Source organism: Periplaneta americana, chromosome 5, assembly GCF_040183065.1.
Source record: "Periplaneta americana isolate PAMFEO1 chromosome 5, P.americana_PAMFEO1_priV1, whole genome shotgun sequence".
NCBI lineage: Eukaryota > Metazoa > Arthropoda > Insecta > Blattodea > Blattidae > Periplaneta > Periplaneta americana.
The window spans coordinates 469236-487785 of record NC_091121.1 but is presented as its reverse complement, the minus strand read 5'-3'; the positions used below and the strand labels follow the sequence as shown (position 1 = coordinate 487785).

The window sequence follows — 18550 nt, the reverse complement described above, 5'->3', positions numbered from 1 at the left end:
TTCTTCTGGATCAAAAGTAATTTGTAAATCCAAGTAGGTAATAAAACAAAAATATTCTGGACTTTGAGAAAAAAAATCAGTATTTCGTTGCATACCCCGAGCTTCGATCACAGCAGCACATCTGTTTGGCATTGAATCCACAAGATTTTACAATCGGTCGAGTGGAAGTTGTAACCATTCTTCCAATAAGGCCGCAAAGAACTGACCTTATTTGAGTAACTTCTAAGACGAACACGTCGAGCCAATTCATCCCAGAGATGTTCAACAGGATTAAGATCCGGACTCTGGCTTGGCCAATACAAAAGTTTAATTTTTTATGTGCAAAGAATTTTTTTAAATGGCCAGAAGTGTGTTTTGGGTCATTGTCCTCTGAAAAATCCAATTATGTGGCACATTCTTCCTCCCATGTGGAACCATATTCTTTTCTAAAATGACACTATACAGGAAACAATCCATATTCCCTTCTATTTGGACTGGAGTAGCATTTCTCAAACTATGGTCCGCTGACCACCTGTGGTCCTTCTGGTCCTTCAAAAAGGACAGAAGAAAAAATAAAACTTCAAACGAATTGCATATCACACTATAGCTAAAAATCTCAGAGTTTGTAAATGACACACAGCAATCACCTTTCACTTTTTCTCCCAGTACCGACATTTTATTAAATTTATTACCTTACCTATTTACCAACTTCCCACTCTACTCTCAACAACAAAAGAGGGATTTAAAGCACTATAAACATAGTGTTTCTTGCCATCTTTTCGCTGCACATGAGCTGATGACATATGGTCAAATACATTAGCATATCTTTCAGATGTATTCTCAAAACTAAACGAACTAAATCTCTCTGTACAAGGATCCCTTTCATTGCGATATTGAAAATAACAAACTTTCATTAAGTGAAAGAGAACAGTTAATTTTATTGAACTCTCGAATGACACCGGACTTAAAATGAAATTCCAAGCAGAAGGTATGGTTAATTTCTGGACCTCATCACAAGTGAAAAGAAAATACAGTGAACTGTACAGATTATAATTCAGCTTGCTTTCACTTATCTGTGTGAGAAAGGGTTTTCATCACTAACGACGATCTCAGACTTAAGCTTACCAGCATACATCTAAATATAGAACTGTGCAAGAATCAGCAGGCTTATTCATCTCATTAATGTGAGTACCAACTTTTATTTATTTTGTTTAGTTAATAGGTTAAAGATTATCCAAACTCTAATAACCTTGATTTATTAAAAACGAAAATGATTTTTTTCTATCAACATTAACTTAATTTGTTAATACTAATATAAAATTAAATGAATTAAATTAATTTTAATTAATTCTCTTTTAAAACATAAGTATACTGGTATTAAAATATGCTACAAAAATGGTAAATTTGCTTTCGAAGGGAACAAGAGTAAGGTGGTCCACGAAAATGTTCTGACTTAAAAAAGTGGTCCCCACTTCAAAAAAGTTTGAGAAACGCTGGACTAGAGGACCGACTGCACTTCTAGAAAAACATCCCCACACCATGATGCTACCATCACCGTGCTTAATGGTCGGTACCTGGTATTTTTTGGTCGACATACATACTGCACACTATCAGAAGAAAATAAATTAAATTTACTCTCATCACTCCATAACACTTTATACCAGTCTGTCGTGTTCCATGTTTGATACATTTCTGCAAACTCTAATCTGGCCTTCCTATCTTTTTGGATTTATGAATGGTTTTCGTGATGGTCGTCTATCATTTAAATCACCAGTCACAGTAGAGACAAGTAGGTTCAGTCCAAGGTGCTGCTCTACATCATCTGTAACTTGTCAAGCCAGTTTTCGTGGATCAGCAACCAACTGCTTACAAATCATTCTGTCCTCCCTCACTGTTATTTTTCGAGGATGATCAGAACTTGGCTTGTTGTCTACTGACCCTTCTTGTTCTTACCGTCGACTCCACACACTTATGAGTTGTGATATACCAAAATCTTAGCAATGCTATATTGCAATTTTCCCTTCTTAGAAGCATTTAAAACAGCTTGTCTCCAGAGTATTCCTTTTGTTTTGGCATGATTGAAATGGTCTGTACAAATAAACACTGTCTAAATACCTAAACACCAACATTCAATGTATACCATGCCACCAAATCAAACCACAAAATACTTATGAGATAAGGGAATATACATTTATATTGTTACTAGCTGTACCCGTGCGCTCCACTACACTTGTTAGAAATAAATATAAAGTAATTACATAATTAAAATAGGACATCTGGTCCAGGGAACATCCATGTTTGATAGAAGGATAAATCGTTTAATATGTTACTTAATTTAAATTGTATTTAAATAATTAAAATGCGATCATTTTGGTCCAGAGACCACTCATTTGGTGCAATGATAATTCCTTTAACATGTTTCTTAATTGTTGTTATTACATGCAAATAATTAGAATATGATTACTTGGTTCAGAGAACATCTGTTTTTGGTGAAAAGATAATTCGTTTAACATTTTTCTAAATTATTCTTGAATGCAACCTTTAATAAATTACTCCAAATTAATAGAGTGGATTGTGTACGAAGATAATTTTTATGTTAACCTTACTGTGCATCTTTTTTTTTTTGTTAAATTAATTTTATTCACACTTTAACATCTATGGTCATGCCACGTGTTCAGAATGTGTGGGTATATCAGTAGACCGTTTTTACTCTTGTTGAATTCCTGTTTCTATTGTGTGTTGTAGATTGCTTGTGTTCATGTAACTGATTATAGACTTTGATTAATGTTTTTGGTATTGGTAATTGAGGCGGTGATGAATCATGGCATGTATCTTTCCAATCCGGCATTTGCCTTTATGACTAAGGGAAATCATGAAAAACCAGTCACATTGGTCGGTCAGAGTTTGTACCCGGGACCTCCTGGAATGCATGTCTCAAACGCTAACGTCTGAGCCAACTCACTCGGTTGTATATGATTGTTTATGCAAATAAAAAAATGAGGTACGCTACATAAATATTATTTTAAGAAACACTGGAAACGATTATAGTACATTATGAGCGCAGGAACGCCATTTTGTGACACCTTTTAAAATAACTCCGCTCCAGTGAGCTCTATGATAAAATGCTTATTTATTATGGGCTGTGTGGTCCAGTAAAAATACTCATCTTTACGACAAAACTCTTAACTATTATGTTCTGTGAACAAAAAGAAATTTAAGTGTATAAAATTTGAGTATTTTATGTGGACCAAATAAAGTTGCAATAATAAAGTTATATAATATTTCGACAGAATATCAAGTTTTCTGTGTGTAAAGATCTATTTTCATCTTACCGCAGTCCTCATATGTAGTATTACATCATCTAGAGAAACTATAAATTTCAAATAGTGAAGGAATTATCCAAATTAGCTTCTGAGATTACTTCATACAAACACACAAATATTCTCTGTATATTAATATTGATAAATGTCAAGGCCGCCTTAAATAGACTGAGTCATTTTTTTTTTTATTTCATTATACCCATCGACGTCATTCCTGCAATAACTCCTATGTGACATCGATTTTCATATTTTTGCTCTATTAAATAACTTAAATAGTTATACAGCAAATAATACAATCTCCTATATGTAATTATATTTCTTTCTTTCGAAAATATAATTCACGATCACCTATGTACCACTGCCATAGAATGAATAAATCTGTTTTTCCTTCCTAAAATTTTATATTTTGCACATAGGAGTTACGGAACGACGCTATAATCTGAGGCGGTGGTGAAAATGTATTGTTTTGTTATTTTAAAACTCTTGTATATCCTCAAATATCAGTCCTATCAAAATTTTGCTTGAAATACAACTTATCGGAAATCATTTGTAATGAAACTTTTGTTATGTAACATTTTTCACAAAAATCAATAATAAACGAGATATTTCGATTTATTTAATTCAGACCCCCTTATAACCCCTCCTTTAATTAAAGTATTTTGAATGTTATATAGCCTAAAATCTAAGTTACAACGAACTTAATTTATATTCCAATTTTCATCAAAATCCGTTCAGCCATTATCGCGTGAAAAGGTAACAAACATCCAGACAGACAGACAAACAAAAATTTCAAAAAAGTAATTTTCGGTTTCAGGATGATTAATTATACATGTTAACACCAATTATTTTTGGAAAACTAAAATTACTAGAAAAATTTTGGCTATAGATTTATTATTGGTATAGATATTATATTATGTTATGTTGTTGTTGTTTTCTAATGCCAGGCGTTTGACAATAAAGTCATTTGACCTCTTCCACTCCAATATTTTTCAAAGATATTATCATGACTAGCCACTGAAACGCAGATTTTGAGATGTTATATATCATATTATATTATACAAAAAAAGTGTGTTGATAACGGATGTACTCTGATAAGTAAGTTTTTAATTTGTTATGGGGGCTCTTGAATCTCAGGAGGAACAACTTTTACAACAGCGCAACATAATCTGCTTGGCTCATTACCCAATTTTTTTGCATTGCATTTATTGCATATATATTTGATGTATTTTAACACAATTTAATTGAGCATAGTTAAAATTTGGATTATAAAATAATGGAATGCTAAGCTAACATACTATTACTGCATACTAAATCAATACACCTTCGTTGTTCATTAATTCTCTGAGATGAAAATGAATGTGTACATAAACATTATTTTAAGAAATACAGGAAATGAATGTACAGAATAGCCTGTCGAGTTTTCTGTGCATAAGAAGCTATTTTAATCTTACCTGTCCTCGATTCACTCAGAAGTTACCGTAATAACATTATAGCATTATGTCCATCTAGAGAAACTACACTTTCCAATGGTGAAATAATAATTATATAAATCGGTTAATTTAGCTTCAGGTATTACTTCATACAAACACAGAAACATTCTCTGTAGGCTATGTTTCATAGCTTTCGATTGTTGTCCAAGGCCCCTTATAGAAGTCATCAATTACATCTGTCACAATACTGTCCTTTTTCCATATTCTTCCTCTAATTTTTGCATATGCCTACAGTACCCTTCCCAATCCATCTTGGTTACAGCATCTATTGTTTAATAAGAGTAATATCTCTTAGTTTCTGACGGGATAAATCCCTGGCCACGTTTCCTTCTCGCACCACACGCTTCACCTGAGCCCACGCCAGTTCGATGGCACTTCGGTCACAATTATAAGGGGGAAGGCGGACCACGGTATGTCCCAAAGATTCCAAATGTGAATCAATTCTGTATAATTTTTCTTTAGGTTTAACTACTTCCACTAATTTATGTAGTCCTTCTTTCCTCATGGATTTGTCGAAGTACTTCCCTTGTTCCATAACCAAGTTATCATATCTGATTTTATAGTATACTTTGTGGGTGGCCTGTCTATCTGGACGCATTATCCAAAACTACCACTGATGAAGGAGGGGGATTGAGTGCAAGCTTTTCACTAAACCACTTATTAAAAGTAGCACTATTCATCTGGCCATGATAGTCACCAGTGGCCGTTCTGGCTTTGCAGATGAGGATAGCATTGTCTAAAAATCTGTTTAGACTCCCTGCGTGAACCACTATTAACTTATTGCCTCAGTTCACGTTAGCTTGTACTCCAAATTCTTCCTCACTTTGCCAGCACTTCCCGAAAATTATATTACTGTCTATCCACATTTAAACTAGACAGAAAATTTGTTGCCCACTTTGTCTCAGATGTTTGATGCGAACTAGATAGTCGTAACGCCAAGTTATAATGTGAAGCCTTTCAATCAGTATCTTCCTCCGATTCTGAGATTCTTTCCATTTGAAACCGGAGTTATTTTACTGCTGCAATAAGAAGTTTACATGTAGAAAATAAAATAGTAGTAGAAACTGGAACGAGGAATAAGAAGAATGCTATGGCAATTATAAATAAAGGGGTAAGACAAGGGTGTCCGCTTTCAGCATCACTGTTTAATGTATACATTGACCATGCTTTTAACTGGCGGGCAAAATTAAACTCACATTTTAAAATTAAAAAAACAAATTTTTAGACACATTATTCTTTGCAGATGATCAGGTCGTCATCAGTAGCGAAACTTTTAAGAGGTTTTTGAGGCTAAGGCTACCCAAAAAATTTGAGTCTTTATACCTAGTAACATTAGGCCTATAAGTTCGTAATAATGATTTATAGCAACACTTGGTTTAACTCCGATCCTTCTTGGGGCCCCTTCCATTCCTTGCTTTTGTAAATGATCTGCCAGTTAACATCTTGTCCAGGGTTCGCTTATTCGCGGATGACTGTATTGTATATGGGGAAATAAAAAGTCATGATGATACTACTCTTCTTCAGAATGACCTCAATAGAATAAAGGATTGGGCAATGGCCAACAAAATGAAAATAAATTCTCTAAAGAGCAAAGCCATTAGCTTCACAAGAAAAAGAAATAAAATAATCGCATCATATACATTAGGGGGTGAAACCATTCTGGAAGTTAACAAATGTAAATACCTAGAAATAACATTTAGCAGCGATCTCGGCTGGTGGGAACACGTTACTGACACAGCGAGAAAGGCATGGAGGGCGTTACACTTTGTGATGAGGGTACTAAGAAAAGGCTATGATAAATCCAAAGAGATTGCATATAAATCACTAGTTCGTCCAGTAATGGAATATGGTGCTGCATGTTGGGTTCCTTACAGATTAGAACATATTAAGACACTGGAAAAGATTCAAAAACAGGCTCTCAAGTGTCGTCGTAATAATTCACCATTAAAATGGGACACACTCAAGGACAGGAGAACGCGAATTCGATTATGCGCACTGCTCAAAACATACAGAGGTGATCCTGCCTGGAGAGAAATAAAAAATAGGTTGCAGTCGCCAAATTACTCTTCAAGGAACGACTACTCATATAAATTGAGGGAAAGAAGACAGAGACGGACACTGGAAAGTTTTCCTTTCTCAATCGTACTATCAGGGACTGGAATGCTTTACCTGCAGACTTACTAAAGGCTTTACCAATAACCAAAAATGTATTTAAAAATAGGCTTAAGGACTTCACTAACAGACGGTAGTATATTATACACACTACTTAAAGGGTGTAATTGATATCTTGTTATTTGAAGTGTTCTATCAGTGAGGAAGTGTGTTGTGTCAGTGAAGTGTGTAGTGTCAGTGAAGTCTATTGTGCAAGTGAAGTGTGTTGGTGTCAGTGAAGTGGCTGTGCAAAGTATTTGAACAGTGAAATGGTTAGAAATGTTAGTGAAATCAGGTAGAATCAGTGCAGTGAGTGAGTTGACAGCGAAATAAGTGTTGTGGCGAAAGGTACTTGTGCAGGTATGAACCTGTCACACTCGTGGGTCTTAGTTCGAACTCAGGGTTAAGATACAAATTAGATTTACTTTAAGTGTTATTTTAAGTGATTGTGCTTCATTTAATTTAGGATGCTCCTTGTTGTTGTTGTTATTATTATCATTATTTATCAACATCATTATTATTAATTATTAATGTTTTTTATTAGTTGTGTTTATTATTAATTGTCATTATTGAGTGTAATTAGTTACCACTGCCACCGGGTATATACCCATTTGCAGTGTGAATAAATACATACACATATTAAGTTCACTGTAGGCAATCATTTCAGGATCCGAGAAATCAGTGCAAGATGAAGCTTGTGGCCAGTCACGGTCAGATGGCACGATTCTGGGCAGTGGCCACATTTCTCTTCTGAGCGACCAAAGGAGGAGAGGTTACATTGTGTAGAAGGAGTAGGAGTATCTGCAGCAATAACAAGCGCCATAGCCGTACGGTGCCCGACCTTGATTCGTTCACCCCGTGCAGGCAAGTATTTGAAGCCCTGTAGGGCACTGTAATGATGGAGTCTGTTCTAAGGGCATGGCTCGTAAGCTTGAGGCTACATCTCTATGCTAAACAAGGCTAGCTATGTATGTGTTACATATTCATTTTGTGTACAATGGCTCAAACTGAGAGAACATTGAGAGTTATTATTATTTATTTGTAGAATTGAAAGAGAAACCGTTTTAGTTGGACATATAAAACAAAATGTGATTACAAAGACAGGAGATTGACACTACATTTACTATTAAAATAGCGGATGGAGGAAGACAAAATAGAAATTTTCAATTTTCGTGGTATAAGAAATATCCTTGACTAACAGGGTGCTCTGAGACAAATAAGTTATATTGTTATACCTGCATTCTGTTTGAGGTGTAAATGAGTGGTCATCATCATCTTCCTGTGGGGTCTATGTCACAAAAAATATTTTGATAGAAAAGCCGAGAAACATCTGTTGTATAAAAAGGTGTAAGGTAAATTAATTTTTTTTAGCCTACCCAGTACTTCACCACTGGTCCTCATTCTAGCTCAGAAGGCTCTCTTTAATTAAACAATACAGTATCAATATATCAGCAGATAAAACCAAAGTTTTAGCTTTTCAAGGACCAGATATTGTAAGAGCTAAAATTATTTTAGAAGGGAAGACTACTGAACATGAAACAGGATCTTCAACAAAATATTCCAAGAGAATGAATCTCAGAGCATCCATGTTCATTGATTGAGAAATTAGAAAATAATCAATAAGTATTTAGGTGATTTTAAAACATTGCTACAGCAGCATAAGCAAGATATAGTGAAATATACACATTTTGGAATTGTCAAATGAAGTACTAAAATTATCAAAATCCTTTCTTTACACAAAGGTTTCCATCTGGTCTGAAACCAACCCATTTTTTTTTACAGAAACAAAATAGGTAGAATGGTTGTAGGATATTGAGCAAGTGGTTTATTCCTGTTATCCCTTGAATACTGCCAATTGGTGTAGAACAATTTATAAACATATTGTAGACTATTCATGTTTTAAGGATGAGCAGAGTTACAATCTTTAAACGTAAAAATGAGGGCACCACACCAATCGAACATCTTACAGATATAAATTCACACAATGATGCAAAGTAGTTCAATTTCAAATGTTTAATATGCTGCATGTCTTGATACCCAATTCCTAAATCAGTACAATGTGAGTGCAGGACAAGAATGAACTTTAACTTCACTGTTCAATCAAATTTCAGTCAGTCATGTTGCAATAGAGGTAACTTCATTTAAACAGCCCACGAATATTTCTCTGGAATTTTTTGCAAGAGAACGAAAAGCCACAAAACTAAAATGAAGAAAATTGTACTTCACTATACTTAGTCCTTTTACTGACTGCACAACAAGGCGATTCCTCTTCTTAAACCACTGCATCTGCAACTGAATTGAATGCTCGATGAGCACGGCGGTCCTCACTTGAAAGCTAATTAAGGTAACAGGACAAACAGAACCTCGTGTGCACACTGGCTAGTAAAGTGGTAAGAATAAGGAAACAGAAGTGAAATGAGCTCTGCACTTCAAAATTTAAAAAAGTGTCCAGTGTCATTCTGAGCTCCTGACTCGTGAGTAAAATAAAGATACTAGATATGTCAAGAACTCTAGCTCCAGTTGTTCAAAAGCCAAGCAACTTTTATTAAATTAAATTCACAGGTCAAATTTCAGGACATTTGTGTTGATTTTGAAAATTCCTCCCAGACGATAATTTAACCCTTGAAAATGAGGACATGTCTGGAGTATGCATGAGGACATATGATAATCCTAAGGATGAGGTCAGCAGGGATGTTCCTTCCTAAGTCTTTGAAGCAAGTAGCTCTGTAACACTCATACAGACGAATTTGAAACCTCTATGCAACTTACTATTGTTTGAATTGTTTTATTAACAATAAATATTTCAAAGAGAAAACTGATTTTTAATTACACAAAATAATGAATTGAGGTCACACTGCATAAGAAAAACCACTGCTACTTGCAGAACCGACTCTTTTTCATGTGGGCACGTTTATGTTGTAAAGGACGGAAAAACCGGCGGGCTACTTTGCTTGTAGGCTGACCAGGTCCAGTAGCCATGTAGGGTACCTGCCCCTCACACTGGTCAGTGCTGTTGTACACACAACTCGGCAGTGTAACTGCACCCAGCATGAGGCAGTTCACTTGGCTCAGCAAACTCTCTTCCAGTGGGGTAAGCAGACACAAGTGCTTCTTCTCCATGTCTATACCCCGCACAATTCCTAAAAAAGATAAACAACAGTTACCTTGCTAAAATTAATTTATCTTGGGAATAAATGCAGTGGAATTTCAATATGACTGAACTGTTGTAATGAAGAACAAAGATACATAACAAATTTGCCGGGACAAAAAAAATAAAAACATTCTTACATATAATAAATCAATTCTATAACAGAACCTTTCAAGAATTTGAAAATGGTAACAAAAATGCTAGATAATGGAGATGAATAAGGCTGATCATGCAGTGGGACTTAAAAAAGATAAAATGTGCATTTTCGGAATAAAAAAAACAGCACTGTATCAATGATTTTGTTGTAAATCGATCTAACATCCAAAGAGAAACTCGTGTGCACACTACACAATCACCCAGTTTCACTTGACACTTAAGAAATTACACACATCTTCTCACGGAACGCTGTGACATGTTCATTTTTGTGCTAGGCAACAGTTCCCTGTCTGAGGGAGAGGAGTTCAACTCCCTCCTCACACACTTATCCTGAAGTGTTTGTTCTATTAGGACAGTGGTCGTCAGCACTCACTGAAATGGGTAAAGAGTAAGCGGAGCCATCCCGTGTGCCCTGTCATGCAGCAGAGAGCATACCCGCTAGCAGCTACGAATGCACCATAGTGCAGGTAAGAGACGCTAGCCCCAGGGTGCTAGTATGGTACGCTTCTTCTTATTGAAAACACAGTTTCGATGGTTGTATAGCCTCTGGAAAATGATGCCAAATATAAAGTGTCTCCAGATTAGTACTGCACTGTTCAGCACTAAGCAATCCTAGTCCATGCTCGTGTTACAGTTGGGATTGAGTTCTGAAGTACACTTGTATGTCTAACAGCACATGTTATTTATTGCTTTAAAATAAAAAGCAGAAAATGTAAAATATGTCCATCACAGCAGGCAGATGCTCACTGGCCAAGGCAGTCTACGTCACACAGATGTACCCTTTATCAGAAGTCTCCATTGCCATCAATTGTTACAGTGTGATTGGCTGGTTACCAGTACCTTCAGATATGATCTCTTAGACCTTCTTGGATAGGTTCAGTGTTAGTCAAACAGCTAGTGCCTGAGGTCGAGGTTCAAACCCAGTCACGTCAATGGAATTTCCATTCCAAACAGGCTTCCGTATGTGTAAGGTAGTTCTGTTTCCCTTACCATCATCAAATTTTCATGTGGTGTACCAAGGACAATATCTAAGATGGCAAAGTGATACAGCTTCAGTATGTTATTCTCCGACTTCAGGAAAATACCCACGTCATGATCAATGTATCAATTTCTGAAGTTGAGGAAACAAACAACTCTCTTTTAACTTCGTGATTGGTCAACATGACAATTGATACAGTTGAATGTTTCATGTGGGAAACAAGCAACCAGCAATTCTGCCCACAGTCCTCTGTTTTATTTCACATGCTATAAATGTCAGAAAGTCATTCTAAGGATCTTTAATCCATCACTGTTGACTAGCTCTGAATTCACGAATCTCTAATCAGTGGCAAGCATTCCAACCACTCACCATTTACAATAAACTACGTATCTCCAATTAATGGTAAAACAATATTTCGCACCACATGAGTGCAACAATTTTCTAATTACAAAAATTCGCATTTAAACTAGCTGCTTGCTATTATAATTACTTCCCCTGCTCAAGAGTTTATTTTAAGTTTGTGTCTAATGATGAAATGTGTACAGCTGTCAAAAGAAAAAGTGGCCGCTCTCTAGAAGCTAAGTTCACTTCAGGTATCTTCACTACAAATCGGAGACAGGCGATGTTACATGTTGTTGGCCCAAGTTGCCTGATATCTACAGTTATAATTAAAGTATTCTGCATGTTACTACTGTAGCTTAATAGTAGCATTCTGGCCTGGTAATCGCGAGGTCGTGCATTCGAACACAACCTAGTACTTTTTATGTTTTTTTTTAAGAGAGAGAGAAAATATAATTGCTCCTGTCTCTTTTATGACTGTTTTAGTAATTAACATCAGGTTCATAAATGTATTATGCCAAGACTTTATCACTATTTATTATTATATTACGGCTGCAAATGGAAAGAAAGAAAGATTTTATTCTTAACAACAATATCTTTCATGGCATAAACAAAAAAACTTACTGGCATCTGCTTAGAAAATTCAAACAAGGAAAAATTAAAAAAACAAAACAAAAAGCCACCATTCAATATTTAGCCCATCTCGATCACATCTTATAGCAGAGTCTGTATTGTTCCAAATCTAATATTAAATTTACATTATTTATATCGCTAAAGAATAACAGAATATAAATAACTTGAATATTATTTATATCACTCAACAACAATAACAGAATACAAATGATTACTTGAATATTATTTATATCACTAACGAACAATAACAACAATATTAAAATGGATTTGAGGGAGGTGGGGTATGATGTTAGAGACTGGATTAATCTTGCACAGGATAGGGACCGATGGCGGGCTTATGTGAGGGCGGCAATGAACCTTCGGGTTCCTTAAAATTTGTAAGTAAGTAAGTAAGTAAGTAATGAACAATAACAGAATATAAATAACTTGAAAATTATTTATAATGCTAACAAACGATAACAAAATAAAATAACTTGAAAATTATTTATAATGCTAAAGAACAATAACAATATAAATGATAACATGAATATTATTTATATTGCTAAAGAATGATAGCAGAATACAAATAATAACTCGAATATTATTTATATCGTTAAAGAATGATCGATCAATCAATCAATCTTCTTAATGTATCCAGCTGTTTGCTGACAACATAAATTCCACTATAGTCCACTGTAGTCTATTCAGTTGTTTTTCACGAGAAATGAGGGGTATTTTGATCGGTGTTCATTATAGATGCCTGTTGCTAGTAGCCAGAGTTGGAGTGTAGTCAATATATATTGCAGGGTTGTGTCTAATGATAAAATGTGTATAGCTGTCAAAAGATAAAGTATCAGTAGAGAATGTAGAAATCTTAACATTCTGCCTTTGATACCAGATTTCACAGATTGTAATAAAATGGATCTGTGTGGAGTATTATCAAAAGCGGCTTCAAAGTCTATCATTACAGCTAAGGTGGTCTTCTTTTCTGTGACACCTTTATAAATTTCTTGAGCTAAATATAAGAGAGTTTCAGTTGTGCCATATGATGGTCTAAAGCCAAACTGATACGGGGTTAAAAGATTGAAAGTTTCAAGTTTCCAGGTTAATCTTCTGTGAACAATGTGTTTCAGTAATTTAGAAATGCAGGATGTTAAAGATATCGGTCTATATGAGTTAGGGTCCAATTTGTCTTTACCTGGTTTGAGAATAGTAATTTTACAATTGCATTTTTCCTAGTTTTAGGATAAAAGCCTGTTTTCCAAATATTATTGAAGAGATGGAGAATTTCTTGCCTAATTTTATCAGAGGAACTAAATAACATGCTGTTATGGATTTCATCCTCTCCTGTAGCAGAATTGTGTAGCTCTGATATTGCCAAGTTTATTTCTTCAGTGGTAAAAGCATTGTCTGTTATATCAATATGATGAAAAATGAGTTGAAAATTACTTGTAAGATATTGTTCTTCTTTATTCATATATTTAGGCCATGATGAATTATTAGTCAGCCTTTGGGCATAGTGTGAATTTAAGAGTTCTGCCTTTTCAGGATTTTCTGTTATAATTGTTTGATTACTATCTTTAAGGTGAGTGATGTGTTCATAACTCTTGGTTTTAAATCTTTTCCATACAGTTGTAGGCGAGTATTTGGGTTTAAGGACCCAACAAATCACTGCCAGCTTGTTCTTTTGGCTTCAAGTTCTTCTGAGATTTGCCCTTGCTTTATTATATTTTATTTTGTCATCAACTGTCCTCGTTTTCATCCATTGCCACCAAGCAGATTGCTGTTGTTTTTCATGTAAGTTAAATCATTATTCCACCAGATGTTCATAGATTGTTGTGTGATAGTGGGAATAGACTGTTTTGCTGCAGTTATGATGATATCAGTAATTTCTGAAGTTCTGGAATCAATAGTTTTTTGAGACAATCCTGTTTCATCATTAAAATTGTTAAATCTTGTACTTTCATTATTGAACTTACACCAGTTTGCGGACTTCATTTTCCATTTTGTTTTAGGTAGCATGTTATCTGGCGAGTTATTTGTAGAGAATGAAAATGTAATATAAACAGGAAGATGATCACTTGACAGATCTTCATCAACACTCCAGTTTTTGAAATTATCATATATGTTTGATGAGAAGAAAGAGAGATCTAGAGTACTTGTAGATCCTGTACTTGCACATTGATATGTTGGTGTTTTGTTGTCATTAAGTAAAATGATGTCATTATTCAGTAACCACTTGCAGATTATGTTTCCATATTGATTTCAAGGTCCATTATTCCATATGTGATGTTTACTGTTAAAGTCACCAACTATGATAAACTTGTGATCAGATGGGTCAATTGTTCTATATCATCCATTACAAGGTTTAGGCCTGGAGGTAATATACATTGACAAGTGAAAATGAAATGTTATTTTGAAGTAATAATTTTGTCCTGATGTATTCAATTTGGCCTTTAAATTGTTGTTTAGATTCAATTACATGAATGGAGTTGTGGATCATAGTGACAACATCTCCACCCCCTCTATCTTCACGAAACAGATTAAAAATTTTGTAGTCAGCAAGTTTGTAAAATTTTAAAATATCATCAATCTGAAAAGATTCTTGTATGCATATTATAGAAGGCTTTTCGTCTTGAACTTCTTGCTTTAATAAATCCATTTGTTTCTTAAAGACCTAGAGTTCCATTGTAAAATTTTTAGAGTGTCTATATATTTTTCGTTAATGTTGCCTTTTCGTTTTAATTCTCGGTCTTTAAATGTACTACCCAATGAGACATGGAATTTATTCCTTTTAGCCTCATTTTTTATATTACAGAGAATGGATTTTGCTTCTGCATTGGACTGACACCATACTTCAATCCTTTTGGTATTATATTTGCCTCCATGAATCATAAGCAGTGAAAAATATAGTGGGACTGCATTAGTGTTAATGCAGCTTCTGTGGGTACCTCTTTGTTACTTGTTAGCTTAAACAATGATAACAGAATACAAATGATACCTTGAATATTACTTATATCTCTAAAGAACGATTACAAAATAAAATAACTTTAACTCACATCCTTCAAAGCATTAAGCGAGCACTACTGCTGCTCTATGAGACGCGGCTACTGACCGACTCCATAGTTCCAAGCATGCATTGTGTAACATCACCGTGATCTGAAGTGGATTGAGAAAATATTCGCTGTTCACATGTGTGGCCACTTTTTTTCTTTTGACAGCTGCACATTTATGTGATGATCCATTTTTATAGTTACTTACCAAATCCCAAGCAAGGACAAACAGGTTGGTGTCCTAAAACTAATGGCAGCTCAGGATCATCAGGCAGCAGGACGTCTTTCCCATCATATGAGCAAAGAGCCACCAGATTACCATTCATTGCACTTAATATCTGTGAGTATGGCACCTTTGCATGACATACACACAAGATCACCTTCGAAAACAATGTTCTGGAAATAAATTACAACAATACACGTACTAGAGTACATCATACCTGCTGGTAAATAAAATGAAATAAAATTTATAAAAATACAGTGTTTTTCAGAATTCAACAGAAGAAATTTATCTGGTTACAGAGAGGTTCTAGACAAGCAATTTGATATAAGGAACCCAGGGTCTCCGAAGAATATCAGAGTTATCAGTTGTTAAACTTGTTTATATTTGATACTTATATTTCAGTATAAAAATGAAATAGAGGTGTAGAATGGTATATGATGGTTTTGGATATTATTAGGGATTGCATGAAGCCCAACTGTTACGAATTAATCAACTGCATTTTCAAAATTTAGCCTTCATGGAATCTGTAAAATTGCCGGCAAATAATGAGACAGCACGCACTGCACTGCTTGTTTCGTTATTATACGTATTTTAGAATGGAATTATCGGCATGAGACTTTGGTGTAATAAACAACAGTATGTTCGAGTCTGGCCATGGTAGTTTTTTTTTTAATTCCAATACTTCCTGCTTCATTGACGAAATATCTGAATTCTTTCTTCTCTGCACCACCGAAATACATACTGTAGTATTTATTTATTATACTTTCAGCAAGAGTAGCTGTACTGCAGTTCACTCAAGGTCAAGGCAGTTGTACTGGACTCCTATGGAGCTCAGTTGAAACACACTGGCGTTTGGTTGCAAATGTCACGAGTACATCACCTTTCATTTTGTGTATTATTATTTTCATGCATTTTTTTTTTTTTTTTCATTTTAATGTTTAAGTTGTATGAAATTCGTTGTACATGGTTTCTAATGGTTAAGCCAGAATAATTAATAAACTTCAGAAAAAGTACTTGATTTATTGCAGAAAAATACTGTACTTAAGGAGGAGATCATTACTTTGAACAATCTGTGTACCTTATTTTCCAACTGACAGCAAGTAGTGGAAGAATAATTGAAATGGTGAGGAGCAAAAGGAAAACATTCCATTTTTTGGCCATTTCAAACTGAGATAGTCATTTTGTTACTCAATACAAGCTCCATCCATTGGTAAAAAGAAAGAAAAATTCTTTCATTCTGATTCTGTTAAAATCAGCTGTGAAAGTTTCAATGACATGCAGAAAGAAAAGATTCCACTAATGTTCTCCTTTCTGAACCATTGGATAGGGACCGATAGCAGGCTTATGTGAGGGTGGCAATGAACCTTCGGGGTTCCTTAAAAGTCTTAAGTAAGTAAGTTGTTGTTTTCTAATGCCAGGCGTTTGCCAATAAAGTCATTTGACCTCTTAATCAATTTATTTAAACAAGTAAGAATATATACCCTTTTCATATAACTTCATATTAGAGTTCCTAAATGTTATGATCTATTAATATTATTTACAGCATTTATCTCCCCACTATACTTCGCTCTAATTTTATACATCAGTTAATTCATTCCAAAGACGTTGTAATATAATCATTCATATTATACTGTAAGCATGTGGAATTCGGTAATTTTAATTAACGTTTCAAAGAAACAGTCGTTAAATAAATTAAAGTATTTAATGTCACATTATTTTTCTGATGGCCTAGAAGTAAACACACCATTATATTTTATTATTTCCATACACGACGACAGTTAGTACCTATTGGACACCAGATTAAGTTTAAAAAGCAACAATAAAATGATAAAACAAATGCCACCAGACACAAATATAACAACAATAAAACTCTATATAATATTCGGATGTAGATGGTCTGATACGTCAAGATAAGTAAAACAAAATAACCTCCAGATGTAAAGGGCCTAGAGGGTAAACAAAACAGCTGGTCAAATAAAATCTAAATCATCTTGTCAAGACCTGTATCAAATCTTCTTCATGTATCCAGCTGTTTGCTGACAACATAAAGTCCACTACAGTCATTCTGCGAGGAATCACTGTGTGACCACTCAGTTCTACGCTTTACATCTCTGATGCAAGACATAAAGACAAAGTTGAATGCTGACCAAATTCTCACATGTATGAAAAATGAGCTAGAATATCCCAACAAGATAGCCATTGTCTAATATACTACTAACAATCACTGATATGACTACTTACGTGTATGGCACAAGATCTATGAGTGAGAAGTTGGGTGGCCTCAGCATCTGACTCAGGTAAGATAATATCATTGCTTCTCTCAAATGTGGAGCTGACATGCCCCTGGAAAAACAAAATATTATATTTTACATTGAAAATTAGGGGTTCATATTATTTTTAAACACAACTTGCGAACAATAAGGTTCATATATTTAATATGATCCTTGAAGTATCACAGAACTGTCCTCCAGGATCATGTCACACGAAGGTTTTAACATCTAAAAGAGATCACAACAATCAACTGATTAATATTTTACACAGAAATCTTAATTCAGTTTTGTTCTTCTATAAAAGGATAGCACTGATATTGGTGGTTGTGGGATGAAGATCAGAACCCGGATTTTTATGGCCTAGAAATTATAATAAAATTAACATTAATGGCTGGTTTCACCAATCTTCGTTATCATTATAACGTCTTGTTAAATAATTTAATGATATGTTAGTCAGTTTTTGTTTCACCAAGCATCATTATTGCTAATGCATCTTTAATTTATTAGGACCTATTTGTCACGTTAAAACAGTAATGATGTATTAAGGAGTCAACATGGCAGATGTCCACGAAAGCTACACATTAAGGAAATAAGTAGTAAGAATGATTCTAGAACAAAATGAATATAGGTTAGAATATGACAGATAGGAATCACCCACTTAATGCCTCTTCAATAGATTCTTCTTGCTTTCAGATTTTATGTTACATTAATTGGCGATATGAATGGGGTGTCAAAAGCTGTATTGTCTAGATATGTGAATAAAGTATCAGACGTACTATTAACATTACGACCACAATACATTCATTATTTTTATAATAGGCCTATAGCTA

At 34.6% G+C, this 18550-nt stretch overlaps 1 protein-coding gene across 5 annotated transcripts in view; it reads right to left on the bottom strand.

The window, feature by feature from the left end:
- Positions 1-9709: 9709 nt before the first annotated feature.
- LOC138699395 (polynucleotide 5'-hydroxyl-kinase NOL9) overlaps positions 9710-18550 on the bottom strand; it is a 40384-nt gene continuing 31543 nt past the window's right edge. For all 5 annotated transcript variants that reach the window (XM_069825242.1, XM_069825244.1, XM_069825241.1 and 2 more), the window contains 3 exons: positions 17692-17793; positions 15436-15623; positions 9710-10080 (listed from right to left, as the gene is read on the bottom strand). In XM_069825242.1, coding sequence (XP_069681343.1) covers positions 9815-10080; positions 15436-15623; positions 17692-17793 — 556 coding nt within the window. In that variant the 3' untranslated portion in view covers positions 9710-9814. The remainder of the gene's footprint in view (positions 10081-15435; positions 15624-17691; positions 17794-18550) is intronic.